Source organism: Hyperolius riggenbachi, chromosome 4 (assembly GCF_040937935.1).
Source record: "Hyperolius riggenbachi isolate aHypRig1 chromosome 4, aHypRig1.pri, whole genome shotgun sequence".
NCBI classification, from domain to species: Eukaryota; Metazoa; Chordata; class Amphibia; order Anura; family Hyperoliidae; genus Hyperolius; species Hyperolius riggenbachi.
The window spans coordinates 58,101,960-58,116,909 of NC_090649.1; the positions used below are offsets into that span (position 1 = coordinate 58,101,960).

At 47.7% G+C, this 14,950-nt stretch overlaps 1 protein-coding gene across 1 annotated transcript in view; it reads left to right on the top strand.

Annotated features, from left to right (window-relative positions):
- The window catches only part of LOC137570365 (angiopoietin-related protein 7-like), a 67,725-nt gene extending 53,142 nt beyond the window's left edge, over positions 1–14,583 (top strand). Inside the window, exons 6-8 of the mRNA XM_068279024.1 lie at positions 7,730–7,946; positions 10,622–10,817; positions 13,775–14,583. Of these exons, the coding sequence (XP_068135125.1) occupies positions 7,730–7,946; positions 10,622–10,817; positions 13,775–13,918 (557 nt within the window). The 3' untranslated portion in view covers positions 13,919–14,583. The remainder of the gene's footprint in view (positions 1–7,729; positions 7,947–10,621; positions 10,818–13,774) is intronic.
- Positions 14,584–14,950: the final 367 nt, after the last annotated feature.

Consider the following 14,950-nt stretch of genomic DNA (forward strand, 5'->3'; position numbering starts at 1 on the left):
TCACTTTGCATTCAGGGGTGTGATTAGTTTGAACTGGACCCCCCCCCCCCCCCCCCCCCCGCAAACATCTGTTAGCCAATCCACTCCTGACCTCCATCATAGGGGAGGGAGGGGAGCAAGCAGAAATCTAGGCGGGCCCAGTCCTGTACGTCCAGTGTCAATACAGGCCCTCTTCACTTCCTGTTAAGTTTGCAATTAACTCATATCGGTAGGGTGGGGGCAGGTGGCATTGCTTAACCACTTGAGGACCACAGTGTTAAACCCCCCTAAAGACCAGGCCATTTTTCAATAAATAGGCCACTGCAGCTTTAAGGCCTCGCTGCAGGGCTGCACATGTCAGCACACAAGTGATCCCCCCCCCCCCTTTCTCCCCACCAACAGAGATTTTAAATATTTATTTTATTATTTTTTAAATAAAAATTTAATTTTTGTCTTTATTTTATGTACCCCCCCTCCCTCCTTCCCCCTGTCATCCAATCACTGTGATCGGCTGTCAAAGGCTTCAGTCTATGACAGCGGATCACCCCCGAGCCTACCAGGGGGACAGTCGTGTTACACGGCTGTCCCCAGTACTGCGCTCCCTTAGATCGCTGCTGTACGGAGTGAAAAGACGGCGGTTTCGCAGTGTAACAGTCTCCTAGTGGGGATTGCCGTTGGGAGACTCAAGGCGGGGCGAAGCTCCACTTACCAAGTGAAAGATGTGTGCGCATTAGCACCCGAGATCTCCTGCAAAACAGGCCTGCAGGACCTTACGACAATGCCGTTAGGCAGTCCTGGGGCTGTCGCCGTGTCCGCGCCCATTGGCGTGACGTGGTCGGCAAGTAGTTAAGTGTGAATACATCTGAGGGCCCCATGAAAGTTTTGCTATAGGGCCCCATAATCTCTAGCTACACCACTGCGCACATGATTCAAGTTTATGGGGCAACAGGAGAGCTGGAAATGTACAACAATTGCAAGCCCCTCCTCCTCATGGGTCTGATCCTGAGTTAACACCTTAACTAATTTGCTTCAGGTTACACTGACACTTTACTGCTGGCAAAAAGTGCGTGCATCACTGTGGTACAGTCAGAGCCGGATTAAGGCTAAATGGGGCCCTAAGCAAAGTGACTGATTTGGGCCCCCCTTCATGTCGTAATAGAATCAGAAGATGCAGCTGCACAGCAACATGCTGCACACCCCGGGGCAGCCGAGCTACTGGTTGCTATGGGCAACAGCCCGCTTTCCTCTGTGGGTGCACAATGCAGGGAATAGCAGCGGAAAAATGCAGAGTGAGAGATGAATGGCTGGGACATTTGCACTCAGGGGCTGGGGCACCCCTGTGAAGAGGGCGCCAGATATCACAGCAGCAGCACTTTACCCCTGCATCTCCAGCCTGGCAATAGCAGAAAGCTCTGGACACCACCAAACCGGAAGCCGTTCCCCAGACAGAATTACATAACCACCCCCGCCACGGAACAACCGATTTCCTCCCAAACTAGACAGCCACCATGCAGCCTCAATCCCAGTGAATACGATAGTCCAGCAGAGAAGGCAGCCGCAGCGGGGGATAACGACAGCACCAGATGACTCACATTCACCTATTGCGATCCAAGCAATAGAGGTCCCGTCATCCGGAGCCCATCTGTCTCCTCTAGAATGCTGCCACTCTGTTACTACTAATATTACTACTTCCTACTTCCTGTCTGATCTGAGAATCAAGAAGTTCAGAGCGTGCGGCTGCACTGTAGAAGAGACAGATGGGTTTTAGATGACAGGATCTCTATCGCTTGGATCATGGATAGGTGAGTGAGGGTTTGCCATCTGCTGCTATCATTCTTGCTGCAGCTGTGGTTCTCTGTGGGAAGGGAAGGCGGAGTGGGCAGCGGCAGAGCGCACAGTAGCAGGAGGAGGACCTAGGAGGAGAGCCTGGCTCTGAAGACAATCAGCAGCACACGGCATCATTTGACAAGACAAGACAAATAACATTTATATCGCGTTTTTCTCCTGGCGGACTCAAAGCGCCAGAGCTGCAGCCACTAGGACGTGCCCTATAGGCAGTAGCAGTGTTAGAGAGACTTGCCTAAGGTCTCCTACTGAATAGGTGCTGACTTACTGAACAGGCAGAGCCAAGATTCGAACCCTGGTCTCCTGTGTCCGAGGCAGAGCCCTTAAAGGGACTCCGAGCAGTGCCTGTGGATATGCCTTTAAGCATACCCACAACTAATTAATTACATCCTCACACCTACCAGCATGATGTTTGTAATTATATCCCCCTGGGTTCCTTATATTTCATTGCAAAAGTCGTCCTGTGGCTGCAATTTCAATCGCGAAAATAGCAAAAACTAAAAGGCATAGGGCAGCTGATTATATATCATTGGAAAAAGGAGAACGAGAGCTTTAAAATGATATGCATCTTTCCATAGTTACTGCACTGCTCAGAGTTCCTTTAACCATTATACCAACCAGCCACCGCTGACAGGATGGCGAGGGCTGGTTTATGTGCTGATGGGGCCCCTTTGACTCTGAATGGGGCCCCAAGCAACTGCTTTTGTTGCCTGGTTGGTAATCCGGCCCTGGGTACAGTATGCTTGTTGGGTGTTCTGAAGTGAGCAGAAACAACACCTAGTTTCCCAGAGTGCTCCAGGGTAGAAGGCTGCACACCATAGCCTAGGTCAAGCATTAGCATCACTAGGAGGGCGGGGTTACATACCAATTGACAGCAATATATAGATATAGGCAGTGTTTCTGATGCTGAAACCAGGATACCTAAGGCAAAAGTGGGTATTTTATATTATTGATCCCTGCTGTAAGTAGTGTTCAGCGAACAGTGTTCGCCACTGTTCGGGTTCTGCAGAACATCACCCTGTTCGGGTGATGTTCGAGTTCGGCCGAACATCTGATGGTGTTCGGCCAAACTGTTCGGCCATATGGCCGAACTGAGAGCGCATGGCCGAACGTTCCCCGAACGTTCGGCTAGAGCTGTGATTGGCCGAACAGGTCACGTGTAGTGTTGGGCGAACATCTAGATGTTCGGGTTCGGGCCGAACATGGTCGCGATGTTCGGGTGTTCGAGCCGAACTCCGAACATAATGGAAGTCAATGGGGACCCGAACTTTCGTGCTTTGTAAAGCCTCCTTACATGCTACATACCCCAAATTTACAGGGTATGTGCACCTTGGGAGTGGGTACAAGAGGAAAAAAAAATTAGCAAAAAGAGCTTATAGTTTTTGAGAAAATCGATTTTAAAGTTTCAAAGGGAAAACTGTCTTTTAAATGCGGGAAATGTCTGTTTTCTTTGCACAGGTAACATGCTTTTTGTCGGCATGCAGTCATAAATGTAATACATATAAGAGGTTCCAGGAAAAGGGACCGGTAACGCTAACCCAGCAGCAGCACACGTGATGGAACAGGAGGAGGGCGGCGCAGGAGGAGAAGGCCACGCTTTGAGACACAACAACCCAGGCCTTGCATGAGGACAAGAAGCGTGCGGATAGCAATTTCCATTTTGTCGGCATGCAGTCATAAATGTAATACAGATGAGAGGTTTCCGGAAAAGGGACCGGTAACGCTAACCCAGCAGCAGCACACGTGATGGAACAGGAGGAGGGCGGCGCAGGAGGAGAAGGCCACGCTTTGAGACACAACAACCCAGGCCTTGCATGAGAGGACAAGAAGCGTGCGGATAGCAATTTGCATTTTGACGCCATGCAGTGCCGACATAACGCTGGCTGCCGGGGAAGCCAGCACCTCGATTGCGTACATTGCCAGTTCGTGCCAGGTGTCTAGCTTCGATACCCAATAGTTAAAGGGTGTCTCCACAAGGGCCTGCTGGTATTCTTCCATTTTGACCTGTCTGACTCTTTCTTCAAGCAGTTTTGGAACATTGTGTTTGTACCGTGGATCTAGAAGGGTATAAACCCAGTAATTGGTGTTGTCCAGAATGCGCACAATGCGTGGGTCGCGTTCAATGCAGTTCTAGGCCGAAGAGGTCATAGCCTAGGGTCACAAAAACCTGTTTATTTGGGCAATTTCAATGGTAGTGATGCTGACGTACATAAATCTCAGCCATGGCCGTTAGCAACGTCTGAATTGCAGGTAGAAGACATATTGTTAGACTTGGATTCCAAAGATGGGGTCCCTACATCTCTGCAAACCAGAGTTACAGGGGTCCAAAATTGGTAAAATCCCCCATAGGCTTTCATTGCCTCCCTATTTCACTTTCCAAAAATCTCACATCTTTTCAAAGGGCAATTGCTCAGCAGTGGCAAATTTTCTAGCATTGTAGGGACCCTTAGGGGAAACATGACTGGTGAGTTTCGGGCCCCTAGGCCGAAGAGGTCATAGCCTAGGGTCACAAAAACCTGTTTATTTGGGCTATTTCAATGGTAGTGATGCTGACGTACATAAATCTCAGCCATGGCCGTTAGCAACGTCTGAATTTCACGAAATGTCTCATGCAGGTAGAAGACATATTGTTAGACTTGGATTCCAAAGATGGGGTCCCTACATCTCTGCAAACCAGAGTTACAGGGGTCCAAAATTGGTAAAATCCCCCATAGGCTTTCATTGCCTCCCTATTTCACTTTCCAAAATCTCACATCTTTTCAAAGGGCAATTGCTCAGCAGTGGCAAATTTTCTAGCATTGTAGGGACCCTTAGGGGGAACATGACTGGTGAGTTTCGGGCCCCTAGGCCGAAGAGGTCATAGCCTAGGGTCACAAAAACCTGTTTATTTGGGCTATTTCAATGGTAGTGATGCTGACGTACATAAATCTCAGCCATGGCCGTTAGCAACGTCTGAATTTCACGAAATGTCTCATGCAGGTAGAAGACATATTGTTAGACTTGGATTCCAAAGATGGGGTCCCTACATCTCTGCAAACCAGAGTTACAGGGGTGCAAAATTGGTAAAATCCCCCATAGGCTTTCATTGCCTCCCTATTTCACTTTCCAAAATCTCACATCTTTTCAAAGGGCAATGGCTCAGCAGTACCAAATTTTCTAGCATTGTAGGGACTCTTAGGGGGATCATGACTGGTGAGTTTTGCCACTGCTGAGCCATTGCCCTTTGAAATGGTGTGAGATTTTGGAACGGTAAATAGTAGGCCCAATGAAAGCCTATGGGGGATTTTACCAATTTTGGAGCCCTGTAACTCTGGTTTGCAGAGATGTAGAGACCCCATCTTTGGAATCCAAGTCTAACAATATGTCTTCTACCTGCATGAGACATTTCGTGAGATTCAGACGTTGCTAACGGCCATTGCTGCGATTTATGTACGTCAAACTCGCCACCATGGAAATTGCCCAAATAAACAGGTTTTTGTGACCCTAGGCTATGACCTCTTCGGCCTAGGGGTCCAAAACTCACCAGTCATGTTCCCCCTAAGGGTCCCTACAATGCTAGAAAATTTGCCACTGCTGAGCAATTGCCCTTTGAAAAGATGTGAGATTTTGGAACTGTAAATAGGAGGCCCAATGAAAGCCTATGGGGGATTTTACCAAATTTGGAGCCCTGTAACTCTGGTTTCCGCAAACCCAGGACGACCCGGAGGGCAGCAAACAACACAAGCCGCAGCTCGTGCCCAAAAGGGAATGGTATCGGCAGTGTCCTTGGAGTGGGAACATTTTCTGACACCCATGCAGCAGCACACAGAACAGCAAGCGTGCAGATCCACCTCCAACACCGATCGCCTGGAGAAGATGGTCAAGGACTACATGTCAGATGGCATAGCTGTGTTGAACAATCCATCTGCACCCTTCAACTATTGGGTATCGAAGCTAGACACCTGGCACGAACTGGCAATGTACGCAATAGAGGTGCTGGCTTGCCCGGCAGCCAGCGTTATGTCGGAAGGCTGTTTCAGTGCTGCCGGAGGCATCGTCACAAATCAGCGTATCCGCCTCTCCACAGAAAATGCAGACCGTCTGACTCAAATTAAAATGAATCAATCCTGGATTGGAAACGACTACGCAACACTCCCGGGACCCCAACCAAGTAACATGAACAATGAACATCTGTGATGGGTTAGCGTTTCCGGTCCCTGTTTATTTAACCTCTCATCTGTATTACATTTATGACTGCATGGCGACAAAATGCAAATTGCTATCCGCACGCTTCTTGTCCTCATGCAAGGCCTGGGTTGTTGTGTCTCAAAGCGTGGCCTTCTCCTCCTGCGCCACCCTCCTCCTGTTCCATCACGTGTGCTGCTGCTGGGTTAGCGTTACCGGTCCCTTTTCCTGGAACCTCTTATCTGTATTACATTTATGACTGCATGCCGACAACAAGCATGTTACCTGTGCAAAGAAAACAGACATTTCCCGCATTTAAAAGACATTTTTCCCTTTGAAACTTTAAAATCGATTTTCTCAAAAACTATAAGCTCCTTTTGCTAAATTTTTTTCCTCTTGTACCCACTCCCAAGGTGCACATACCCTGTAAATTTGGGGTATGTAGCATGTAAGGAGGCTTTACAAAGCACGAAAGTTCGGGTCCCCATTGACTTCCATTATGTTCGGAGTTCGGCTCGAACACCCGAACATTGCGGCCATGTTCGGCCTGTTCGGCCCGAACCCGAACATCTAGATGTTCGCCCAACACTAGCTGTAAGTCATTATGGTTCCTCTTTAAATAGCAGAAGCCTTCTTTGATAGAAAAAGGTCACATTTGGGCTCTCGGCTCGTTGAGCACTGACCTCTTCTGTCTATAACCCCCTTGCTTCCTTTGTTAAAGGAACACTATCAAATCAAGTGTTCTAAAATGACAATGTACAAACAATGTACAAATAATGTATAAGTAGCAATGTAAACATTTTCCTACTTTTCATGTTAAATATCAGAGGCAACATCTGTAATTCGTTGTGCATAGATTTTAGCTACGTTTGGAATATGTCATTTGCGTAGTTGAATCTATGCAGTCTGACATGCTAAGAATAGTGTAATATTGAAGCAGAGTCATATGAAAAGCCTCTGGTGTCAGGCTTCACACACTATTACAAATGTTTATGTTGCACATAAGATACATTTCCTCTGCTCTCTGCAGACAGCTCTCTGAGATACAACAGCTGCAGTGAGGGCTTTCTCTCACACACAGGGCTAACAGATGCAGTGTGATGGAATCCCCCCGCCTCTCATGGTTCACTCAGCCGTCAGAATCAGTGTCAGGGAAGTGTGAAAGGAATTTGATAACAGCAAACAAACAGATTAGCAGTCAAATGCATACACCCATACTTAAAGAACACATCTGAGGACATTAAAAATAAAAAAAATCAACTTAATTGGGGCTTCCTCCAGCCCCTACCAGCTGTCCTGTGCCCATACTGCAGCTCTGCTCCACGCTGGTGGTCCAAGGTCTGCTCTGGCGCAAGATGCAGCCTGCGCCTGCGCGAGCGGCTCTGAGTGTCGCACTGACGTCATCCAGACTGTACTGCGCAGACGCATTAATTCTGCACCTTCACAGAACAGCTCGGATGATGTCAGTGCAACTCAGTGAGCCGCACAGTGGAGCGCAGGAAGATGCTGACCTGGTGAGGTCGACATCTGCACCAGAGGGGACCGGGAGCTACCGCAGCTGCGGCAAGGGCATTGGTTGGCTGCCAGGGACTGGAGGAAGCTCAAGGTAAGTGGATTTCTTTTTTTTAGTTCCTCAGACCTTCCCTTTAACTGCACTTCCCAAACAATTTCTATCTCAATTGAAAAAAACAACAACATGTAAATCGATAGTGTTCCTTTAAACAGGCATATGTGTTTGCAGGTGGTGGGTGGACGGTTATCCAGAGACGTCAGGATGGATCGGTCAGCTTTAACAAGACTTGGAAGGCGTACAAAGAGGGTTTTGGAGACCTGAATGGGGAGTTCTGGCTGGGAAATGAGAACATTCACCGGATAACCAAGAGAGGAGGCTATTCCCTGTGGATTGATCTGGAGGACTGGACTGGCCAGCACAAGTATGCCCTGTACAGAGAATTCAGGTACACATCACATCTGCTGGCATAGCCTGTGATAGCCAATCATATTCCAGGAATGACTATGACTTGTCCAGTGTTCATCACAGATAGACACGAAGGGATACAGAACATTTATATCGCTGTTTTCTCTCGGCGGGCTCAAAGCTCCAGAGCTGCAGCCACCAGGGCACGCTTTATAGGCAGTAGCAGTGTTAGGGAGTCTTGCCCAAGATCTCCTCACCGAATAGGTACTTGCTTACTGAACAGGTAGAGCCGAGATCTGAACCCTGGTCACGTGTGTCAGAGGCAGAGCCCTTTACACTATCCAACCATGGAAAGACAAAGGAGGCCAGCTCAGGTGGGGGGGGGGGGGGGGGGGGTTGGGGGGCAAGGCGGTCAACTGGAGGCAAGCAAGGCAGCCAGCTCGGGGGCTACAAGGGGCACTTTGGGGCCAAATCTGTCGGGGGAGGGGTCTGTAATGGGGGGCCCAAGCATTCATTTTGCCCGGGGCTCCCATTGCAGCTAGGATTCTACATGAATCGGCCCTGAAGAAGGACTGTTGGCTGAAAACTTACTGTTTACATAATTGAAAAGTATCCAATAAATGGTATAATCCCAATTCAAAGCTTCCTGCTTTATTAATAAACTTTCTGGTATTTGGGGACGGATTTCTGGAAAGGCAACAAAGGCTCGACTTTGGTCGGCTGCAGCCCAAGGTGGGGCCACCTGGACATGAAAGATGGGTTACTACATATGAAAGAGGAGGGTGAAAAAGGGGAGCAACACATGTAAAAGGAAATTGATGCTAAAGGGAGCTGCTCATGAAAGGAAGAGGCTGCTGTACATGGATGATACACATGGAAGAGGGGGCTGCACATGGAATGGGAGGGGCTGCTGTACATGGATGTTACACATGGAAGAGGGGGCTGCACATGGAATGGGAGAGGCTACTGTACATGGATGATACACATGGTAGGGGGGGCTGCACATGGAATGGGAGGGGCTGCTGTACATGGATGTTATACATGGAAGAGGGGGCTGCACATGGAATGGGAGTGGCTGCTGTACATGGGTGATACACATGGAAGAGGGGGCTGCACATGGAATGGGAGGGGCTGCAGTACATGGATGTTACACATGGAAGAGGGGGCTGCACATGGAATGGGAGAGGCTACTGTACATGGATGATACACATGGTAGGGGGGGCTGCACATGGAATGGGAGGGGCTGCTGTACATGGATGTTATACATGGAAGAGGGGGCTGCACATGGAATGGGAGTGGCTGCTGTACATGGGTGATACACATGGAAGAGGGGGCTGCACATGGAATGGGAGGGGCTGCAGTACATGGATGTTACACATGGAAGAGGGGGCTGCACATGGAATGGGAGAGGCTACTGTACATGGATGATACACATGGAAGGGGGGGCTGCACATGGAATGGGAGGGGGGCTGCAGTACATGGATGATACACATGGAAGAGGGGGCTGCACATGGAATGGGAGTGGCTGCTGTACATGGGTGATACACATGGAAGAGGGGGCTGCACATGGAATGGGAGGGGCTGCTGTACATGGATGTTACACATTGAAGAGGAGGCTGCACATGGAATGGGAGGGGCACTGCACATGGATGATACACATGGAAGATAGAGCTGCACATGGAATGGGAGGGGCTGCTGTACATGGGTGATACACATGGAAGAGGAGGCTGCACATGGAATGGGAGGGCACTGCACATGGATGATACACATGGAAGATAGAGCTGCACATGGAATGGGAGGGGCTGCTGTACATGGGTGATACACATGGAAGAGGGGGCTGCACATGGAATGGGAGGGGCTGCTGTACATGGATATTACACATGGAAGAGGAGGCTGCACATGGAATGGAAGGGGCTGCTGTACATGGATGATACACATGGAAGATAGAGCTGCACATGGAATGGGAGGGGCTGCTGTACATGGAGGATACACATGGAAGAGGTGGCTGCACATAGAATGGGAGGGGTTGCTGAACATGGATGTTACACATGGAAGAGGGGGCTGCACATGGAATGGGAGGGGCTGCTGTACATGGATGATACACATGGAAGAGGGGGCTGCACATGGAATGGGAGGGGCTAATGTACATGGATGATACACATGGTAGAGGGGGCTGCACATGGAATGGAAAGGGGCTGCTGTACATGGATGATACACATGGAAGAGGGGGCTGCACATGGAATGGGAGGGGCTGCTGTGTATGGATGATACACATGGAAGAGGGGGCTGCACATGGAATGGGAGGGGCTGCTGTACATGGATGATACACATGGAAGAGGGGGCTGCTCATGCAATGGGAGGGGGACTGCTGTACATGGATGATAGACATGGAAGAGGGGGCTGCACATGGAATGGGAGGGGCTTCTGTACATGGATGATACACATGGAAGATGGGGCTGCACAAGGAATAAGAAGGGTGCTGCAACACAAGAAAGGGAAGTCACAAGAAACTTGGCCTAGGGGCACAAAAATTATAAATCCGGCCTTGCTGGTATTGTAATTCAGACAATCAGCATGTTTCTGGACACGTTGACCAAGGGACCGGATATACTTTTCACGATTTTAAGGTTCACGATTATTTTGTGCACTTAAAAAATGCTTCCACCCTCCTTGTGACGGAAGCTGAATTGGCTGTTTGGGGTTTTTATTTTGCAGCATTGAAGATGAAGCCAACTATTACCGCTTGCATGTGTTAGGAGCCAGCGGGACAGCGGAGGACTCCTTCGCCTGGTACCACAACAAGAGGAGCTTCAGCACTCCAGAATCCAGGAACCTGTGTGCCGAGATCTCTCACGGGGGCTGGTGGTATCACCAGTGTTTTTATTCCAATCTCAATGGGGTGTATTATCCGGTAAGTATATGTGTGATGTCTTCCAAAAATCTGAGGCTGATTAAACAGAAGCCACTTTTATCCATCAGTGTTAAGATATGTAAAGATTTATATGCCTTTATACACCTTATCCACTCATCTAGTCATGTAATAATGTTGTGTGTTTGTTAACCAGGAAGTGTTAAATAAAGTGTTTACTCAGAAAGAAAAGAGAAAGAAAAAAAGAATAGTGTGTGTTCCTGAGAGAAACCAAAGCATGTGGTGTATGTGTGCAGTTTATCCTCCGTCAGAGATCTGCTGTAACTTATAAGACAAGACTAGAAAGCTGCATCAGGCTGGCTATCCCATCTCTGATTATCCCACCTCTTAAAGTGTAACTGACGGGCATAGAATCAAAAATCTATTCTTTATTTTTATTCGGTAGACAAGGAATAAGGATGCTAATTAGGCAATCCAAAAGTTAAAAATCACTATTACTTTTCTTGTTAATATATGATCATTCCCCGGGTTTACCTGACTCTTATTTGGTACATTGCCGCACAAAGGAAGTTTCAGGGCATGCTGGGTTGTCTTTGTTTGCTTCTTTATTTCTCCTCAGACTTAACTAATGCAGCCTGATTGGCTGAAGCCTCTTTCCTTCCTGTTTTCCCCTCTCACACCTCTGTTCCTCTCTGATTGGCCAATATTTCTCATGCTGAGACAGTACACCTTCTATTGCAGAGCTGGTTGGGAGTGCCTGAAAACTGGGACTGGGAGGAGGGCGGGCAATGCATACACAATCAGGCAGAAGAGAGTAAGGGAGGAAATGACAGCAGGATTAGCTTCAAGATATACACAGTTCAAATGGAGAATCCTAAGAAGTATTCTCTCTTTTTAGAAAAATCACTCAAATCAAAACGTAGACAGTGCAATACATATGTTATGTAAGTGGAGCAAGTATTTATCTACTTATATATGAGGTTTTTTTCTGAGATAGTAGGGCTGACAGTGCCTCTTTAAATCAAAATGGCAACAATCAGGGTCTATGGCTAAAAGTATTAGAGGCAGAGGATCTGCAGCAAAGCCAGGCAACTGGTATTGTTTAAAAGGAAATAAATATGGCAGCTTTCTTATCCCTCTCGCTTCAAGTGTACTTTAAAGTGGGCAAAACGCTAAAAACATCAAATACTTGCTCTTCTCCTAATAGGAAAGTTTTCAGAATCAGGTGTTAAAATCATGCAATGTTTATTTAGCTTGAATTGGCACTCTCCACATGCATCATGGACTAGCAAGGCTCTATGCATCACATCCATTGTAAGCCAGTAACTGCGTCTCTTACAGTCTAACATACTTAGGGCCACCAGAGGGCGCCCTATAATCACAGTTCTTTATTCCCTGTAAATTCTGCATGTGAGTATGTTGATTAAAGAAATATAAAATATATTTAAAAAAACAAGTGCCATATTTTAAACCAAATAGCAATTTTTGAAAATGACTGCCATATTCAAAATGTGCTTTGTGCGAAAACACGAAAATTAATAGGAAATAATTTCCTCTCTCCTCATATTAGGCCTATATTCGGCCTTACAGAAAGCGAAAAATCAAAGCGAAATAACGCTAACGTAAACATTCACTTTTAGGCAAAAATTAAAGTGAAAAAACACACATTTATTTGAGCATATTTTTGCATGTCGTAAAGAAAAGAAAATTGTACTTATTTTTGCGAAAACAACACAAAAAGAATATTGGCATTTTCGCTCATCGCTACTGGCCAGTGGATGCGTAGCAAATTTTGCAATGAGCTACCCATGTACTAACCGCCGCTCCCCCTCTCCCGCCCTGCAATCCTCGCCGGTCATCCACACTACGCTTCTGGAAAGCACTTCAGTGGTGGAATAGGGCAAATGGATCCAGGGTAGTTTCCAGGCTGAATCGCTCTCAGGCCAGGTTTGTAAGGCTCGGACACACTGTTTCAGTATCCAGTGGTGGCCTGCAGAATTAGCAAGCTCCCCAGTGTAGGTAGCCAGAGTAGTAGTTGGTAGTCAGACCTCTAGTATTAGATAGTTAGAAGGGCCCACCAGAGTTGTAACAGCAAGTCATGGGGACCCCCATCATCCACATGTATTTCCACCTCCAACATGGTGACAATGCAGCCCTCTGCCAGGGTCATTTAGCAAGTGCAGCCATTATGACCCCCCACCTAGAATAAGGGAGGCCACAACAGCCCCTAATCTGGAGGATGGGGAGACTCCTGTACTGGAGATAGCAAACCTCCCAACTTTTGGAGTCAGGAAAAAGGGACACTAAGACCTTCTCCTACCACACCTTTAGTCACGCCCCAAACTTTCATATGACCCACCCCCGATAAATAGTTATCGGTTTCCCTTTCCCCCATATAGCTTCCCTGGTGTCTAGTGCTTCCCCTCCCTCCCTCATATGGTTTTATGGTTATTTAGGGCTTCCCTGTAATAAAGTGTCCCTGGTGTCTAGTAGTTCCCCCCTCCTTCCCCAATACTGATTCCCTGGTGTCTAGTGGTTTCCCCCTCCTTCCCCAATACAGCTTCCCTGGTGTCTAGTGGTTCCCCCTCCCCTACCCGACAAAACTCTCACTCTAGTGCCTGGCATCTCTTCCTGCACTTGTGTAATCACATGACATGCAGGAAGAGATGCCAGGCACTAGAGAGCGAGCTGAGCATCGATGACAGGAGAATGCACATAACTGGACTCTGTCCGAGAAGATGAGAGAAGCGCCACTGGTACCACTGCACCCTCTTATCAGGTGCACCATTATGAACACTGCCCCATTATATGCTGGTTGAGTACAGGTTGATGTTGGGACTGGGGGGGGGGGAGGTTAGGGGGACTGCCACGGGACTCATTAGCATACCTCCCAACCCGGGACAGTCCTGGGCAAATCGGGATCCACTGAAAACATTAGTGATAGTCTGTTTTGTTCCTTTTATTGCTTATGTACAGATTATACCATCCATTTATTGCAGGGAGGTAATTACGTGAAGGGCCGAAAGACGGTGGGTCCCGATGGTATCGTATGGTACAGCTGGATGCACTCGGACTACTACTCCCTAAAGAAGGTCTCTATGATGATCCGTCCCAGGTCATTTCGTGTACACCAATCGCCATAGAGATGGCCACGTCTGGTTGACACCAGCTCCACCCATTACCCAATGCTTGGTACACTTTCATATTGTCATCCCATTCTGTTAAGGGCATAATTACTGTACAATCTACTTGGCCAGCCAGCAAAGATCTGCAGGGTGGGCCCCCAGCACATATCTTCAGGGTTAAGGGAGTCCGCAGTGACAGCAGTGTTATATATTACCTATGTACTTCCGGCGATGGGACAGGTCCTCCTCGCTCCTCTGCAGTGTAGCTCTGCTTTGTGCAGCCAATCACCATGCATGTGACAGGCATCTTGAGCTACATGGTGATTGGCTGCCAGGCACGTGGCTACACCCAAAGAGGAGTGAAGAAGGCCTGTTCCACTTCCAGAAGCAGGTGATGTATAACGCTTCACTGCCACCACTCTGCATTTAACTTTGCATTTGCTCACAGGAGTGGGTCCTCTTTGCCTCCGTGCCCCCCTGCAATGGCGGGGTCGCAGGGGCTATTGTTATGCCCCTTGATTCAGTGCTTACAATGCCCAGTGATCTTGACCAGACTATTCTATAGTGGCAAAATTCATGTAACTTTGTACTGTAAATACAGTAAATAAAGTCCTTTTACCTTACTAAATCCTCTTTTTTTTTCAATACCTGTATGGTTGAGCCATATTCAATTATTTACACATCTTCTCACTACTCCTTGCACATTGTAAATACAGCATATGTTAGAATGTTAGAACTTCAATAAAGGCAAATACCTTATTTGTACCAAACAATCCTACACATGTGATCTTTAACCAGCTCCACAAAATTGGTATTCACAACTGTCATACGGCTGACTTAGTAGACTGCAGGATGCTCCCTCCTCTCTCTCATGCATCTATTGTGTGTTATAATTCCCTTCCCCAGCCACTGTGTCTCTCAGGAGACAGGTCAGCTTGCGTACGTTAAAAAGGGGCGCTGGGAAAAAAGGGCGCAGGGTTTTAAACGATAAGCATGGATAACGTTTAAAAATGTATTGTACTGTATTTCGTTTAAAATTAATGTTTTATA